The 14590-nt window shown below is 33.7% G+C and overlaps 2 protein-coding genes across 2 annotated transcripts; both read left to right on the plus strand.

Annotated features, from left to right (window-relative positions):
• The first annotated feature begins 1028 nt into the window (after positions 1–1028).
• On the plus strand, positions 1029–3688 carry LOC122503769. The gene is made up of 2 exons (XM_043614447.1): positions 1029–1190; positions 1319–3688. Exon 2 carries the CDS (start codon positions 2062–2064, stop codon positions 3322–3324), a length of 1263 nt encoding a protein of 420 aa, XP_043470382.1. The 5' UTR covers positions 1029–1190; positions 1319–2061; the 3' UTR covers positions 3325–3688.
• Positions 3689–4570: 882 nt separating this feature from the next.
• LOC122503734 lies at positions 4571–6589 on the plus strand. The gene has a single exon (XM_043614394.1). It carries the CDS (start codon positions 4571–4573, stop codon positions 6587–6589), a length of 2019 nt encoding a protein of 672 aa, XP_043470329.1.
• The last annotated feature ends 8001 nt before the right edge of the window (positions 6590–14590 follow it).

Raw genomic sequence — 14590 nt, forward strand, 5'->3', positions numbered from 1 at the left:
CTTCATGAGGAAGTAAAGTGTTCATGAAATGAGCACCAAAATTATAAAAAAAATATACAACTTGGCAGCGGTTTTTTATTATTTTTAACAATCTTATTTTTACTCTCGACCGATAGAAAAATTATTATTGTTGTACGATTATTTTTTAAAATGTAAATTTATTTTCATTGTTTTTAATTATAATTTTATTCAATTTTAGTAGTATAGCTAGGGGGGTTCTGGGGCAGGTTCTGATCTCGGCTAAGTACCTACGGTCGGTAATGTAGATTTCTACTTTATCATCAGTCGGTAAGGTAGGGACCTGACAGAAATCTTGACTCAACCGATAAGGTAGGAATCTGTTTTACCGACCGAGTGTAGTTCCTGCTGCCACTGCTAGATGGCGCCACTAGCGAATTCAAACTTGCTTGGCGGAAAATTTAAAAATTTAATTTTAAACTTTCGAGTGGCTTACAAGGGGTTCTCTGTTTTACCGACCGAGTTAATTTAAACTTAAACCGCTAGATGGCGCCACTAGCAAATTCAAATGTGCTTGGCGGGAAATTTAAATTTTTACTTTTATAGCTTTAAGTGGGTTAAAAGGGGTGCTCTGTTTTACCGACAGGGTTCAAGGTTAAACCGCTAGATGGCGCCACTAAATTTTTATTAATGAAGGTAAGTTTAATTGTTATTTATAAAATATTATTTGTAAATATTTGTTTATTATATATACAAAATAACTAATTGTTTATAATTAATATTTATGTATTGTGTATATAAAATAATCAAATGTTTATAATTAATATTTATTTATTCTTAAAACTATTTATTTATTTAAGTAAGGTAAGTTTAATTAACTTCTTATTTATTAATATTATTATTATTACTATTATTATTTTATTAATTATAAACAATTTATAATTTAGGTAAGTGAAATTATTACTTAAAACTACAATAAGCGTTTTAAATTCAAATTGAATTTCGCGCGTTACCGGCGGTGAGCTCGTTGCCGGCGGTGAGCTCAAAGTAGTTCAAGTCAACCGCCACACGTAGCAGAGTGGTGAGCGCGCGTAGTGGGGGAACCACTTGGTGGGGAGAGAGCCCTACGAGGGTAGCTGGTCTAGGGTAGAGAGCTCATTCAGCTCATAGCAGTGGAGTTAGCAGTCCACCATGGAAACAAGCTGCTGGTGCTACCACGGCCGGAGTATAACGTAAGTAATATAATATAATTAATAAAATATAGTAAAATATAATATAATTAATAAAATAGAGTAAAATATAATATGATTAATACAATATAGTAAAATATAATATAATTAATATAATATAAATTCATTAGTTGCAGAATGAAGGTAACGAGGTGCTATTTCCGATGACTTCACCAAGGCCACTTCCATCACCAGAGCCCAGGGTGAAGATGACCAAGGCCAGGACGCATTCTCTTGAGCCCAGGGTGAAGACGACACTACCGCTATCCCGGGCGTATTATAGTTAATATTCATAATAATATTAATTAATAAAGTATGTATTTATTCTGCGCATGCGCGAATTGGTGGGGAAAATTTAAGAGTGGGATGCGTGATAGGTTGGAGTGGGGTAAATGGTCTAGTGCGCATGCGTGAAAGGTTGGAGTGGGGGTAAATGGTCTAGTGCGCATGCGTGAAAGGTAGGAGTGGGGATTTCGGGGTATATATTCAGGGATTTTGGTGAGTTTAGTCAGTAGCTGTTCTGTTCACAGGTTCAGCGGTTCCAACAGCAGCAGCAGCAGATTCCCATTGCCACTACTAACTGTCTTTTTTGTTATATTTACTGTCTTTTTTGTTACATTTATTGTTATATTTACCGTCTTTTTTGTTATTTATATTTACTGTGTTCTGTGTTTATTGCATTTACTTTGTATTGATTTTTAGGTTAAGTTCTTTAGTTTGTAAGTTCGTTTTGTTTAGTATAAGTATTTTAGTTTGTAAGTGTGTTCTTTTGTTAGTTTGTAAGTTCGTTCTTTTGTTAGCTTGTAAGTGTGTTCTGTTTAGTTTGTAAGTGTGTTAGCTTGTAAGTGTGTTTCTTTTGATTTCAGGTGCAGAGATGAAGCGGAAGGCGACGACCACCGATGGACCACCACGTAAGTATCCGAATTACGGTACTATTCTCGACGAGAGTGACATCACTGTCACCCTCATTAAAGAAGCCCTTGAGTTGATACCTTATTTAAGTAACGTAAATGAGAGACGCTCTTTTATCGAACGATGGGTTGTAGAATGCTCACAACATGAAAACGTGTTATCAAGCATTCTTAAATCGATGTACTTTACACATCAAAAGCAAAGATGTGTAAGCATTCTACAATCCATCATAAGGTTTCGCGCATTGTTTGAATCCCACGTAATAGATGGCGCTGGAATCGGTGACCCAGACATTAAGAAACGTGTTCGCTGGGCAGAGTGTGAGAGTGCTTTCGCGTGTAGACTGTACACTAATATGGTCTTGAACCTAGTACACGTCGATGTAAGCTCGTTTTTAAACGATGCGTCCATACTGTTTCAGGACCACATTAGAGGTGCCTTAAATAAAAATGGACCTATTGTAGTGTATGGTGTTCTCATCGCCAATTTTAAGAGGGTTGAGAATGATGTGGAGGTTGTTAAGCCTATTCCTTTTGGAACCAAGGCCAACAGCATCTTTCCCACAACCCTTTTAGACGATTGGTTTGATGAGAACATCAAACATCCGATTTTGCACAGCGTCGAAGAGTTCTATGCAAAGGGTTCAAATTGGAACCTTCAATCAATCATAAGATTAGAAATAAATGTAAATAAATATAATCCAATGCGTGCAAGCTCTTACATTGATTTACCGATAAAAATAAAAAATAAACATGCATGTATTAACGTGCAAAATAATGACAATGAATGTTTTAAGTGGGCGGTATTGTCAGCCTTACACCCAAATGTCTCCGATCCTAAACGTGTGTCTAGTTTTAAAGAATTTAAAGATGAATTGAACTTTGAGGGAATTGAATTCCCAGTGACGCTTAAAAATATCCCGAAATTTGAAAAGCTTAATGATGTTTCGATTAATGTGTACGGTCTATCAAAGAGCTATGGTAACTTTACGGTACACCCTCTCCATCTCACTGCGGAAAAAAGAGATAAGCATGTAAATCTCTTGTATGTTGCCGACATGTATGCGGATGAAAATAATGATGATAATACTGTATTGTATGACAACGATGATTTTATGAACTTCCATTATGTATGGATTAAAGATCTGTCACGCCTTGTGTCTACACAGTTGTCTAAAAAGAAATGTAAAAAACATATCTGTGACCGCTGTTTACACTACTTTTAATCTGTAGATAGATTGAATGCACACATCGAAAATTGTAAAAAAATGAATGAGTGTAAAATTAAATTACCGACGCCTGACAAGAGTCTGATCACATTTAAAAATTATAAGAATAAAGAGAAAGTACCGTATGTAATTTACGCCGACTGCGAAAGTCTACTTCTTCCCGCCGATGAAGATGTAGACAATTTAAGTAAAACTGAAGTATTCCAGCGCCACAAATTGTTAAGCATCGGCTATTATATAAAATGTAGTTATGACGAAACATTATGTAAATATGTACCATGTCCGAAAAATGAATCTGATCCTGCTAAATGGTTTACTGAGGAATTAAGGCAATTATCTGAAAAAATTGATAATGTACAGTACCGTCCGCAATTGTCAGTCCACCCATTTTTAAAGGAATGACAAAAATTTTTTAACATAAAATTCATGAAAACTAAAATTTTTTTTGGTTTATATTTTGAAAGACGATAAAATTTTGAAAAGAATAAGACCTTACAGAAGTCATTTGGCCAAAATTTGTAGAAGATATTCCTAAAAATCGTCATTTTCAATGTTTTACAAAAATTTAAATAACTTCTAAAATAATGAACGCTTTTTAATAATCTTAGGCTTATTTTAAAGGTCTTTTTCTACGGAATAAGAATTACTTATAGGCATTAACCTGTCATTTTTAACTTGGAATAAGCATGACGTCAAAATTAGACAAAAAAATTGGAAAAATTTGAAATCAATTTTTTGTACTAAAAACTATTCTAGAACATATATAAAACATGATATGGTGTAGATTTTTCAAGAAAATTTAATAAAAATATATGTTTGAGTTTCAAAAATTATTTTTCTTTTAATAATATTATTTCAAATTTTTTGAATTTTTTTGTCCAACTTTGACGTCATGCTTACTCCAAGTTAAAAATTACAGGTTAATGCCTATAAGTAATTCTTATTCTGTAGAAAATGGTCTTTAAAATAAGCCTAAGATTATTAAAAAGCGTTCATTATTTTAGAAGTTATTCAAATTTTTGTAAAACATTGAAAATGACGATTTTTAAGAATATCTTCTACAAATTTTGGCCAAATGACTTCTGTAAGGTCTTATTCTTTTTAAAATTTTATCGTCTTTCAAAATAAAAAACAAAAAAAATTTTACTTTTTATGAATTTTATGTTAAAAAATTTTTGTCATTCCTTTGAAAATGGGTGGACTGACAATTTCGGACGGTACTGTATTTAAAAATCCGATACCAATGAATGCCTTAACTCCTCAAGAAATCAGTGACTTTAAGCGAGCGACAATATGTCACATTTGTCATCAGAAAATACCGGCAAGCGAAAAGAAAGTCCGCGATCACTGTCACCTTACTGGCAAATATAGGGGTGCTGCCCATGAATCGTGCAATCTAAACTACCAAGACTGTCAAACAATTCCCGTGGTGTTCCACAACTTAAGTGGTTACGACGCTCATTTTATAATTCATGCGATTTCTACGAGCTTTGAAGGAAAAATTGACCTCCTCCCCATTAACAAAGAGAAGTACATCTCTTTTACTAAACATGTCAAGGGGAGTGAGGTCAAATTTCGATTCATTGACTCATTGCGATTCATGGCAGCATCCCTAGAAAAACTCGCATCGTACCTAGACGAGTACAAAATCGTCAACTCCGTTTTTGCCAGTACGGTGACAGATCCGGATAAAATAAAATTACTAACGCGTAAAGGTGTATTCCCCTATGAGTACTTTGACTCGAAAAGTAAGTTAGACGAAACCGAATTGCCCCCGATCGAGAAATTTTATAGTACGCTTTATGATGCCGGTATTTCTGATGACGAGTATGCGCATGCGCAAAATGTATGGACCGAGTTTGACTGTAAAAATCTATATGACTATGTCCATTTGTATATGAAAACTGATGTACTGTTACTTGCGGACGTCTTTGAAAATTTCCGAGTAGAATGTGTAAAAGCGTACGGGTTAGATCCTGCCCACTACTACACAACCCCCGGTTTAACTTGGGATGCTATGCTCAAGTACACGAGCATAGGATTGCAACTTATAACTGACATCGATATGATTATGTTTGTTGAGTCTGGTATTAGAGGTGGCATTAGCCAATGTTGCAACCGATATACTAAAGCAAATAATCCGTATATGGAGAAATTTGACAAAAATGAAGATACAAGCTATATTATGTACTTCGATGCCAATAATCTATATGGCTGGGCAATGGCTCAAGCGCTCCCTTATGGCGGCTTCAAATGGGTTGATAATGTCGACAACTCCTTCGATTTTAATGTGCCTGACGATTCACCTGTTGGGTACATACTCGAAGTTGACTTGGAGTATCCTGAAAATCTCCACGATACTCACAAAGATATGCCATTTTGCGCAGAAAATGCGAAACCACCCCTCTCGAAACAGGAGAAATTATTAACAACTCTCCAACCAAAAGAAAAATATGTGATCCACTACCGCACTTTAAAACAAGTTGTCGCCAACGGCATTAAGCTTGTTAAAATTCATCGAATCTTACAGTTTAAGCAATCAACATGGCTTAAACCATATATAGACTATAATACGATGATGCGAACCAACGCCAAGAATGAGTTCGAGAAAAATTTGTTCAAGCTCATGAACAATGCGGTATACGGTAAAACAATGGAAAATGTCCGTAAACATGTCGACATTAAGCTTGTCACCCAATGGTTTGGCCGCTATGGAGCTGAAGCCCTTATTTCTCGCCCGAATTTCCATAGTCGAGCGATATTCGACGAAAATCTGGTTGCCATTGAACTGCGTAAAACCGAGGTACTACTCAACAAACCGATATATGTGGGGTTAAGTGTGCTCGATGTTTCCAAAACGCTTATTTACGATTTTCACTACGGGTATATGTTAAAAAAATACGGCGACAATTGTAAACTGATGTATACCGATACAGACAGTCTAATCTACGAAATTAAATGTAAAGATGTCTACAATGACATGAAAAATGACATCCAAAAGTTCGATACGTCAGACTATCCCGCAAACAACGTGTACGGCATTCCGCAAGCCAACAAAAAGATTCTCGGTCTAATGAAAGACGAATGTAACGGCAAGATCGTTACCGAATTTGTTGGCTTGCGGAGTAAGATGTACAGCGTACGGGTTGAAGGTGAAGACATTATTAAAAAAGCTAAAGGCATTAAATCCGGCGTTGTTAAAAAGAGTATTCACTTTGATGATTATGTAAAATGTCTGAGAGATTTTGACATTCAAACTTGAACGCAATATAACATTAGATCGCGGTTACACAATGTCGAAACTGTAAAACAGATAAAAGTAGCCTTAAGTCCGCAAGACGACAAACGATATTTGTTACCGGGGAGTACTGACACTCTACCGTGGGGACATTATGCGATCCCGAAAATCGACGAATGATTTTGTAAAACATGATTGTAAAAAAATAAAAGGTTTGTTAATAAATAATGCAATTATATACAATTTCCATGTGTTTTTATTTAAAAAATCCTTCCATATATACATAATAACATATGATTAAAACTTATATTAATTTAAATGTGCAAATCGCCCCTAGTAACTTAACGCAAATGCCAATCAGCCAGCAAAGCAATCAAAGATTAATGTTAGCGTAGAATCTCTTTATAAATCAAACTACTTCCAACAACAGACCTTTACAATGCCAGTGCCAACTGATTTAATATTGATTCATTACTGATTCATTGTTGATTCATTATTGATTCATAGTTGATTCATTATTGATTCATTGTTGATTCATTGTTGATTCATTATTGATTCATTGTTGATTCATTATTGATTCATTGTTGATTCATTATTGATTCATTAATGATTCATAGTTGATTCATTATTGATTCATTGTTGATTCATTATTGATTCATTGTTGATTCATTATTGATTCATTATTGATTCATTATTGATTCATTATTGATTCATTGTTGATTCATTATTGATTCATTGTTGATTCATTGTTGATTCATTATTGATTCATTATTGATTCATTATTGATTCATTGTTGATTCATTGTTGATTCATTATTGATTCATTATTGATTCATTAATGATTCATTGTTGATTCATTATTGATTCATTGTTGATTCATTATTGATTCATTGTTGATTCATTATTGATTCATTATTGATTCATTATTGATTCATTATTGATTCATAGTTGATTCATTGTTGATTCATTATTGATTCATTATTGATTCATTGTTGATTCATTATTGATTCATTGTTGATTCATTATTGATTCATTATTGATTTAATGTTAATTAAATTTGGCACTGGCAGTGTAAAGGTCTGTTGTTGGAAGTAGTTTTGATTTATAGAGAGGTTCTACGCTAACATTAATCTTTGATTGATTTGCTGGTTGATTGACATTTGCGTTAAGTTACTAGGGACGATTTGCGAATAATAGATTATACATTTGCTTTATCTTCCCACGTATTGTGAGAATTATCAAAGCCAAGCCATTTGACAAGAACTTTGTTTCCACGTGTCTTGAGAATTTTTTCCACAAGATAAATATCTGAATATTTTACTTTAAGAAGTTCCTCTTCATAAAATCCTCCGCTGATGGGTTGATCCTGGTAATCCTTGAGCTTGTAAGTCACTGGTTGAGTTGATACAACTTGATCCACGGTGAATATTTCTGTTGTCCAATTGGGTGTATATCCTTTCTCAAAAACGTTTTTATATTTGCTTACTCGAACTTTGTCACCAATTTTATACTTTGGTCGTCTTAAAGGAATTTTTCTCAGTTTAGAGATCCTTTCTTTTAAAATTTCAACGTCTTCTGAAGTAACATCTTTAGGCTTCATTCCAATTGTTCTATGTTTTGTATCATTATAGTTGGAAATAAGAGTAGGCAATATATCATACCACTTGTAATTTCCTCGTAAACTAAATTGCATCCACATGTTTCTTTTTAGTGTTCGATTAAACCGTTCAACAATAGAAGCCTTCATATTACTGTATGTTGAGTAAAAATTTATTTTATACTTTTTCATTAATGCTTCAAATTGTGAGTTATAGAATTCTTTTCCTTTGTCACTATGCAAGTTTTTTGGTATACGTTTTTTAGCAAATATAGATTGCATTGCATGAGAAACATCTTTTCCATTTTACTTTTTACTGGAACAGCCCAACCATATTTCGAAAATATGTCTATAACTGTTAGTAAATACTTGAAACCTTTATTTATTCTTGAATAAGGTATCATTTCTACTAAATCTGCTTGCCAGGTCTCATCAATATCACGCATTTCAACTCGCCGTCGAGGATAATTTTTTCTAGCCTGAGTATGAAGTTCATTCACTACTGTTAATTTTTTGTTGTTCATTCTCAAGAGCACTTAAGCGAGTATCCAGTTCACTAATAATTTCAGCTGTTCGATAAGATAAGTCTTGATTTATATCTTTTTCAAAATTTTTTATCTTTTCTGTAATAGAGTCTTCAAGAACTTTTAGAAATAAGTTGTTATTGTCCACCTCTGATCTAAGTGAGGCACTAGCTTCATACAATAAACGCACTTCGTGTTTTATCATATGTCGTACAAGTTTTAAATTGACAGCGTCGTTTTCTTCTTCAGCGTTAGCAAGATTACAGAGTTTTCTTCCTTCAACGTCAAAGTTACCTTGAGAATTAAGTTTAAAACCAACTCCAGGAGGCCCTCGTCTTGCTGATCCTCTTTGATTGAGAGGATGTCCGAACACGTCAATGCTCATTGTTGAAATGAATGATATTTGCTAAAACATATCTTAATATATAATTTTAGCTTCACGTAGTTCCTCAATGATAGACATGATTTCATTATTGTGACTAGGATTTCCAGCAGCTTCAGAAGCCATTAATAGTCTAAGACGGTCAACCAACTCATTCGGATCATCCCAATAGATATATTCTCGTTGAAAATTTCTGTTTGTAATCATAAATTTAGGTAATGAACTACCGCTTACAGATGGCTGTTTGGTAGGTGTTCGAGGGAAGAATTGAGATATAAAATTCAAATACTTGTAACTCTTATCTGTACGTATAGATTCAGAGGAACTGTACTTCTTTTGTGTGCATTAGTAGCAATCAGAATCTCTTTATAGTTTCTTTCATCAGCTTCACTTATAAACGATCTGGTAGGTTTACTTTTGAATAAAAGTTCAAGTAATCCAGGTGTTTGAAGATATCGTTTATCACCAATTTTAACAATCTGATCTTCAAGAGTTATTGGTGAATCACCAATCATAAGTGATCCATCACTTAGCTTACGTATGCCGTATGTTGAATCTAAACATTGCTTTCTATTATGATTTAATAAGTATAGAAATTTATTACTTATTTTATCATCATCTGGAGATTTTTCAGTTTCACTTTCATAGTTTATGCTATCATCCTCTTTCTGCTCTTTCTTTTCAACCTTAACATTTTCAATCTTGACATTTTCATGTTCACTGTCTGTCAAGTTGATAATTTTTTGTAAGGGTTGAATTATCGGTTTGAAAGTTTCATTCAACACATTTTCAGCTTCTTCTTTTCCTAATTTTAACACACGATGTTTTCGCCTAATTGCCTCACTAGCTTTAGCAATTTGATGAAGATATTCTTTTTCTTTATGAAACATGTTATTATTACAAGGTTTCATATTGAACTAACAATATTTTAGAAATGATCTTATATTTATAGTGTTACAAAGCTATCAAATCCTTTTCTATATCTTCCATCATTTAAATCAGAATCCTTATCAATTACTACAAATCCATATTTGTCTGAATTCCAACATGTTGAACATAATTCTCGAAATTGATTAAATGTCATGTCAGTATTAACATGATCATCATAAACATGTCTTAAATTTTTCTCATCTTGACGAAAAAGAACTAGTAAATTAACATTATCACGTACTAAATGTTTAGGAACGCGGGCATATGTTTGACAAAGATAAAAAGAATCAACATCAACATGTCTACCCATGCAAAAGAATGCCCTTACATTATCTTGCTTCTCGCAAGCAATATCATCAAATATAAATATTGAATTCCGTTTTGCATCTTTAGGAGTAATGACTTCTTCATGCTCACTAAATGGTAAATACTCTACTCCTTCAACATTACTTACAACTTGTTCCAAGAATTTATACTTGGGTTGATGTAGAGACTTTGAGTACAAGTAAATATTATCAAATCTAAGACCATTAGGATGTAAAATTAAAGAAAGCAGTACATTTGTCTTTCCACAATTTGATGGTCCACAAAAAATAGCTCGAATACTACCTGATAACAAGCTACCATGACGCTTCACTTTCTTGTCTTGTTGTTCAACAATCGAGTCTAGATTGACGACTGGCAGCTTGTGAAGTTGTTCCTTGAACCGCATCCTGATTTAGACTGCCGCTAAAGGTATAAATACAGCGCTTATATAGCTCACAAGTCATTCTAATTTTAACTTTCACAGAGTAGGTATGATTATATATCATCACTCTCGAGGAAAAGGTTTAATTAATAAACTTATAAACAAGTTGCCATTTGAATTACATTTGCCAGGTTATCAATATTGTGGACCTGGTACAAAGTTAGCAAAACGTCTAGACCGAGGTGATCCAGGTGTTAATCCATTAGGACGCCGCTTGTAAAGAGCACGATATTGCTTACTCGAAAAATCGAGAAAACGTTGAAAAAAGAAACGCTGCTGATAGAGTATTAGCTGACAAAGCGTGGCAACGTGTATTTGCACCAGACGCACGATATAGTGAAAGAGCTGCAGCTTACGCAATAACAAACGCTATGAAAGCAAAATCAAATTTGGAATGGGAGTAAAGAAGAAGAAGATAAAATCAAAGAAGCGAGTAAATCTTAGGAAAATTGTGGATGCTGCAAGAAAATCAATAATTCCTGGTAATGATGCTCGATCAACAATAAAGTCAGCTATTGAAACAGCTCGAAAAGCTGTAAGGAATGCAGGTGGTAGAGAAAAAGTTTTAACACCTCGTATTCTACCTGTGCCATCAAAAGTTGGTGGTCTGTTACCATTAATTCCAATTTTTGCTGGGCTAAGTGCACTTGGAGCACTTACTGGGGGAGCTGCTGGTGTAGCAAAAGCTGTTAATGATGCAAGTGCAGCAAAAGAGCAGTTAAAGGAAGCTCAGCGTCACAATAGAGAGTTGGAAGCAGTTGCACTTGGTAAAGGTCTACATTTAAAACCATACCGACAAGGGTTGGGACTTCATTTAAACCATACGTTAAAGGACAAGGTATTAAGAGACAATGTACGAAAAAAAAAGTTTAAAGCTACCTCAACGAGCACTTACTGATCTAGATTTACTTAAATATGCTAAAGAAATGAAAATTCCTCATTTTCGAGGAGTTTTTATGCGAAATGAACTACCTATAAGAGATCCTCGAAAAAAATGAATCCGCCATTATTAATTTAGATGATAAAGATGGTTCTGGAACTCATTGGGTTGCATATAAAAAAGTTAATAATAAAGCAGTATACTTTGATAGTTTTGGAAATCTTCAACCACCCTATGAACTTGTCAATTACTTAGGTTACAATACTTTAATACAGTATAATCATCAAATTATCAAGATTATAATAGCTTTAATTGTGGTCATTTATGTCTAAAATTCTTATGTGGACAGCTTGAAATAACTCAAAAATATATTCTATATAAGTGATTGTAAGTCATTGCAGCTAATCAGTATATAAAAAGTCATCAACATGGAAGAATCTTTTACTCTGACTATCTCAGGCAATTCATCTGTCCTGGAGGCAGAATATTTTCCTCCGATAGAATTATTATCTATAAAAATTATGTACTTGGCTTAGTTGAATTACTAACCTTCAATTCAATTCCTAATATTGATCAAGGTAAAAATAAATTTTATATTGGTGATAAAGTGATTACTATACCCCTGGAAGCTATGAAATTGAAGATATTGAAAATATATTCAAAACTCTATTGGAAAATGGATCTGAAATTGTAAGAATCAAACCTAACAATAATACTTTACGTAGTGAAATAACAAGCAGCCTTGAAGTGAGTTTTGAACAAAACGATTCAATTGGTAAATTATTAGGATTTACTCCACGAATATTGACAGCTAATATACCTCATACGTCAGATGTACCAGTAGCCATTCTTAAGGTAAATGCTATCAGAATTGAATGTAACATTACTACTGGTGCATACATAAATAATAAAAAGGTACACACAATTCACGAATTTTTCCAATTGTACCAGCTGGATATAAGATTGTGGAAGTTCCATCTCACGTCATTTACCTTCCAATCGCCGTGAAGACAATACATAATATTCAAATAAGAATCGTTGATCAAGACGGAGACTTAATAAATTTTAGAGGTGAAACTATAACAATTCGATTACACGTTAAATCAACGTAATGGAATTGTATTTCATAGAAAAACTGGTGGAAGCTATATAAATGAGTTACCATGTCAGAAGTCTTCATTCCTCATCAGTTCGCAAGAGACTAACATCTCAGAACATACTATTTCTGAAGCAGCTCGGCCTAAGAGTTTATCAGAAAAACAAGGGTAAAAAAGTATTTTCACATACTTTTTATTGTTGTTGTAACAAAATGAAAGAGATTTTAAACATTCTAAGTCCGTAAATTTGATAATTCTGGTGCACACTATGAGGATTCATGCACATCAACCTACGTGTCATCAGCATTTAATAACAGTGACGAGATTCGAATTGCAGTTCAACATCAAGACTTGTACATTCTTCCCTCTAAAAAGTACTCTACACGTCACTGGAAGAGATTGTTAAGCCGAACAATACGCTTGTAACTAATACAAAGTTAATTAGCAATGGTATTTCCTACCTGTTTAATGAGATTCGTTATGAATTAAATGGTGTTGAAATTGATCGCTCTCAAAAATGTTGGTATTACAACCACAATGAAAAATATAATTTCTCAAACACCTAATCAAATGATTTACTCTGAAAATGCTGGTTATCTACCTTATGATGATGATGATAGCAGAGTAACAAATGATGCTGGATATTTTGATGTAAATATTCCACTAAGTATGATTATTGGTTTTGCTGAAGACTATCGAAAGATTGTTGTAAATGCAAAACATGAACTTATTTTAACAAGATCTCGTACTGATCTAAATGCTGTAGTAAACATTGAAGCAGCAGAGCGTGAAGAATTTAAAATTATTATTAATAAAGTTGAATGGTTGATTCCATATTTAATGGTAAATGTCGACAAAAAATTGAATTATTGAAATTCATTGAAAAGAGCTCACTTATAACAATGAGTTTTAGATCATGGGATTTGTATGAATATCCTATGATTCCTGCCACTCAAAAGCATGTGTGGACTGTAAAAACTTCAACACAAGTTGAAAAACCTCGATATGTTATTCTTGGTTTTCAAACAAATCGAAAAGAAGATCAAGAAGGTATGCAAATTATTTGATACCTGCAATCTTCTCAATGTTAAACTTTTCTTAAACTCACAGTACTATCCTTATGGAAATTTAAATTTAAATTTTACTCAAAACAAATTTTCCATATTATATGAAATGTATTGTAATTTTCAACCGTCCTACTATGGAAAAGAATCTGAACCTTTATTAACTAGAAATAACTTTAAAGATTATGCACCATTGGCTGTTATTGATGCTCAAAACAAAACGAATTTCTAAAACAAGCATCTGTAGATGTGCGATTGGAATTTGAAGCAAGTGAAAATTTTCCAGCCAATACAGCTGCATATTGCCTTATAATTCACGACCGCATTATACAGTATACACCAATCAGCGGCGTTGTTAAAAAAGTAACGTGATTGGTGGAAATAATGACCAATCATAGACGACATCGGTAGTGGGGGTATTTGGAGTGGTGGGGGAAAGGCTATAAAGAGAGCGTCTCTCTAAGGCTTGAGCCATTATTCTATTTCAGATACCATGGCGTACGTCGTAGATATTCAGTGCTTCAAGAGACCATACAAACGAGTTTGTCATCAAAGAGTTGGCGATTCTCCCACTTCAACAAGATGCTCATATCCATTGGTCTACCTCTTCGAGCCGCCATATGCCTGGAGTCGATTGCCTGCAAGATACAAGTGAGAATCGATGGCTTACAAATAATTATCATGGTATCGATTGGGCTGCTTGGTGACGTATGTTATGAAGAATTACAGACCTATAATACAAGAGTACTAATAGGTACACCTACCGTTTATGTAAAGGTTAGAAAAACAAAGATGGTTCGAAAA

This window comes from Leptopilina heterotoma, unplaced genomic scaffold (genome assembly GCF_015476425.1).
Source record: "Leptopilina heterotoma isolate Lh14 unplaced genomic scaffold, ASM1547642v1 Lhet_27, whole genome shotgun sequence".
NCBI classification, from domain to species: Eukaryota; Metazoa; Arthropoda; class Insecta; order Hymenoptera; family Figitidae; genus Leptopilina; species Leptopilina heterotoma.

Excerpts from the sequence above, each read along its gene's own strand:
- LOC122503769 (XM_043614447.1), top strand. The coding sequence starts at position 2,062 with ATGAAGCGGAAGGCGACGACCACCGATGGACCACCACGTAAGTATCCG.
- LOC122503734 (XM_043614394.1), top strand. The coding sequence starts at position 4,571 with ATGAATGCCTTAACTCCTCAAGAAATCAGTGACTTTAAGCGAGCGACA.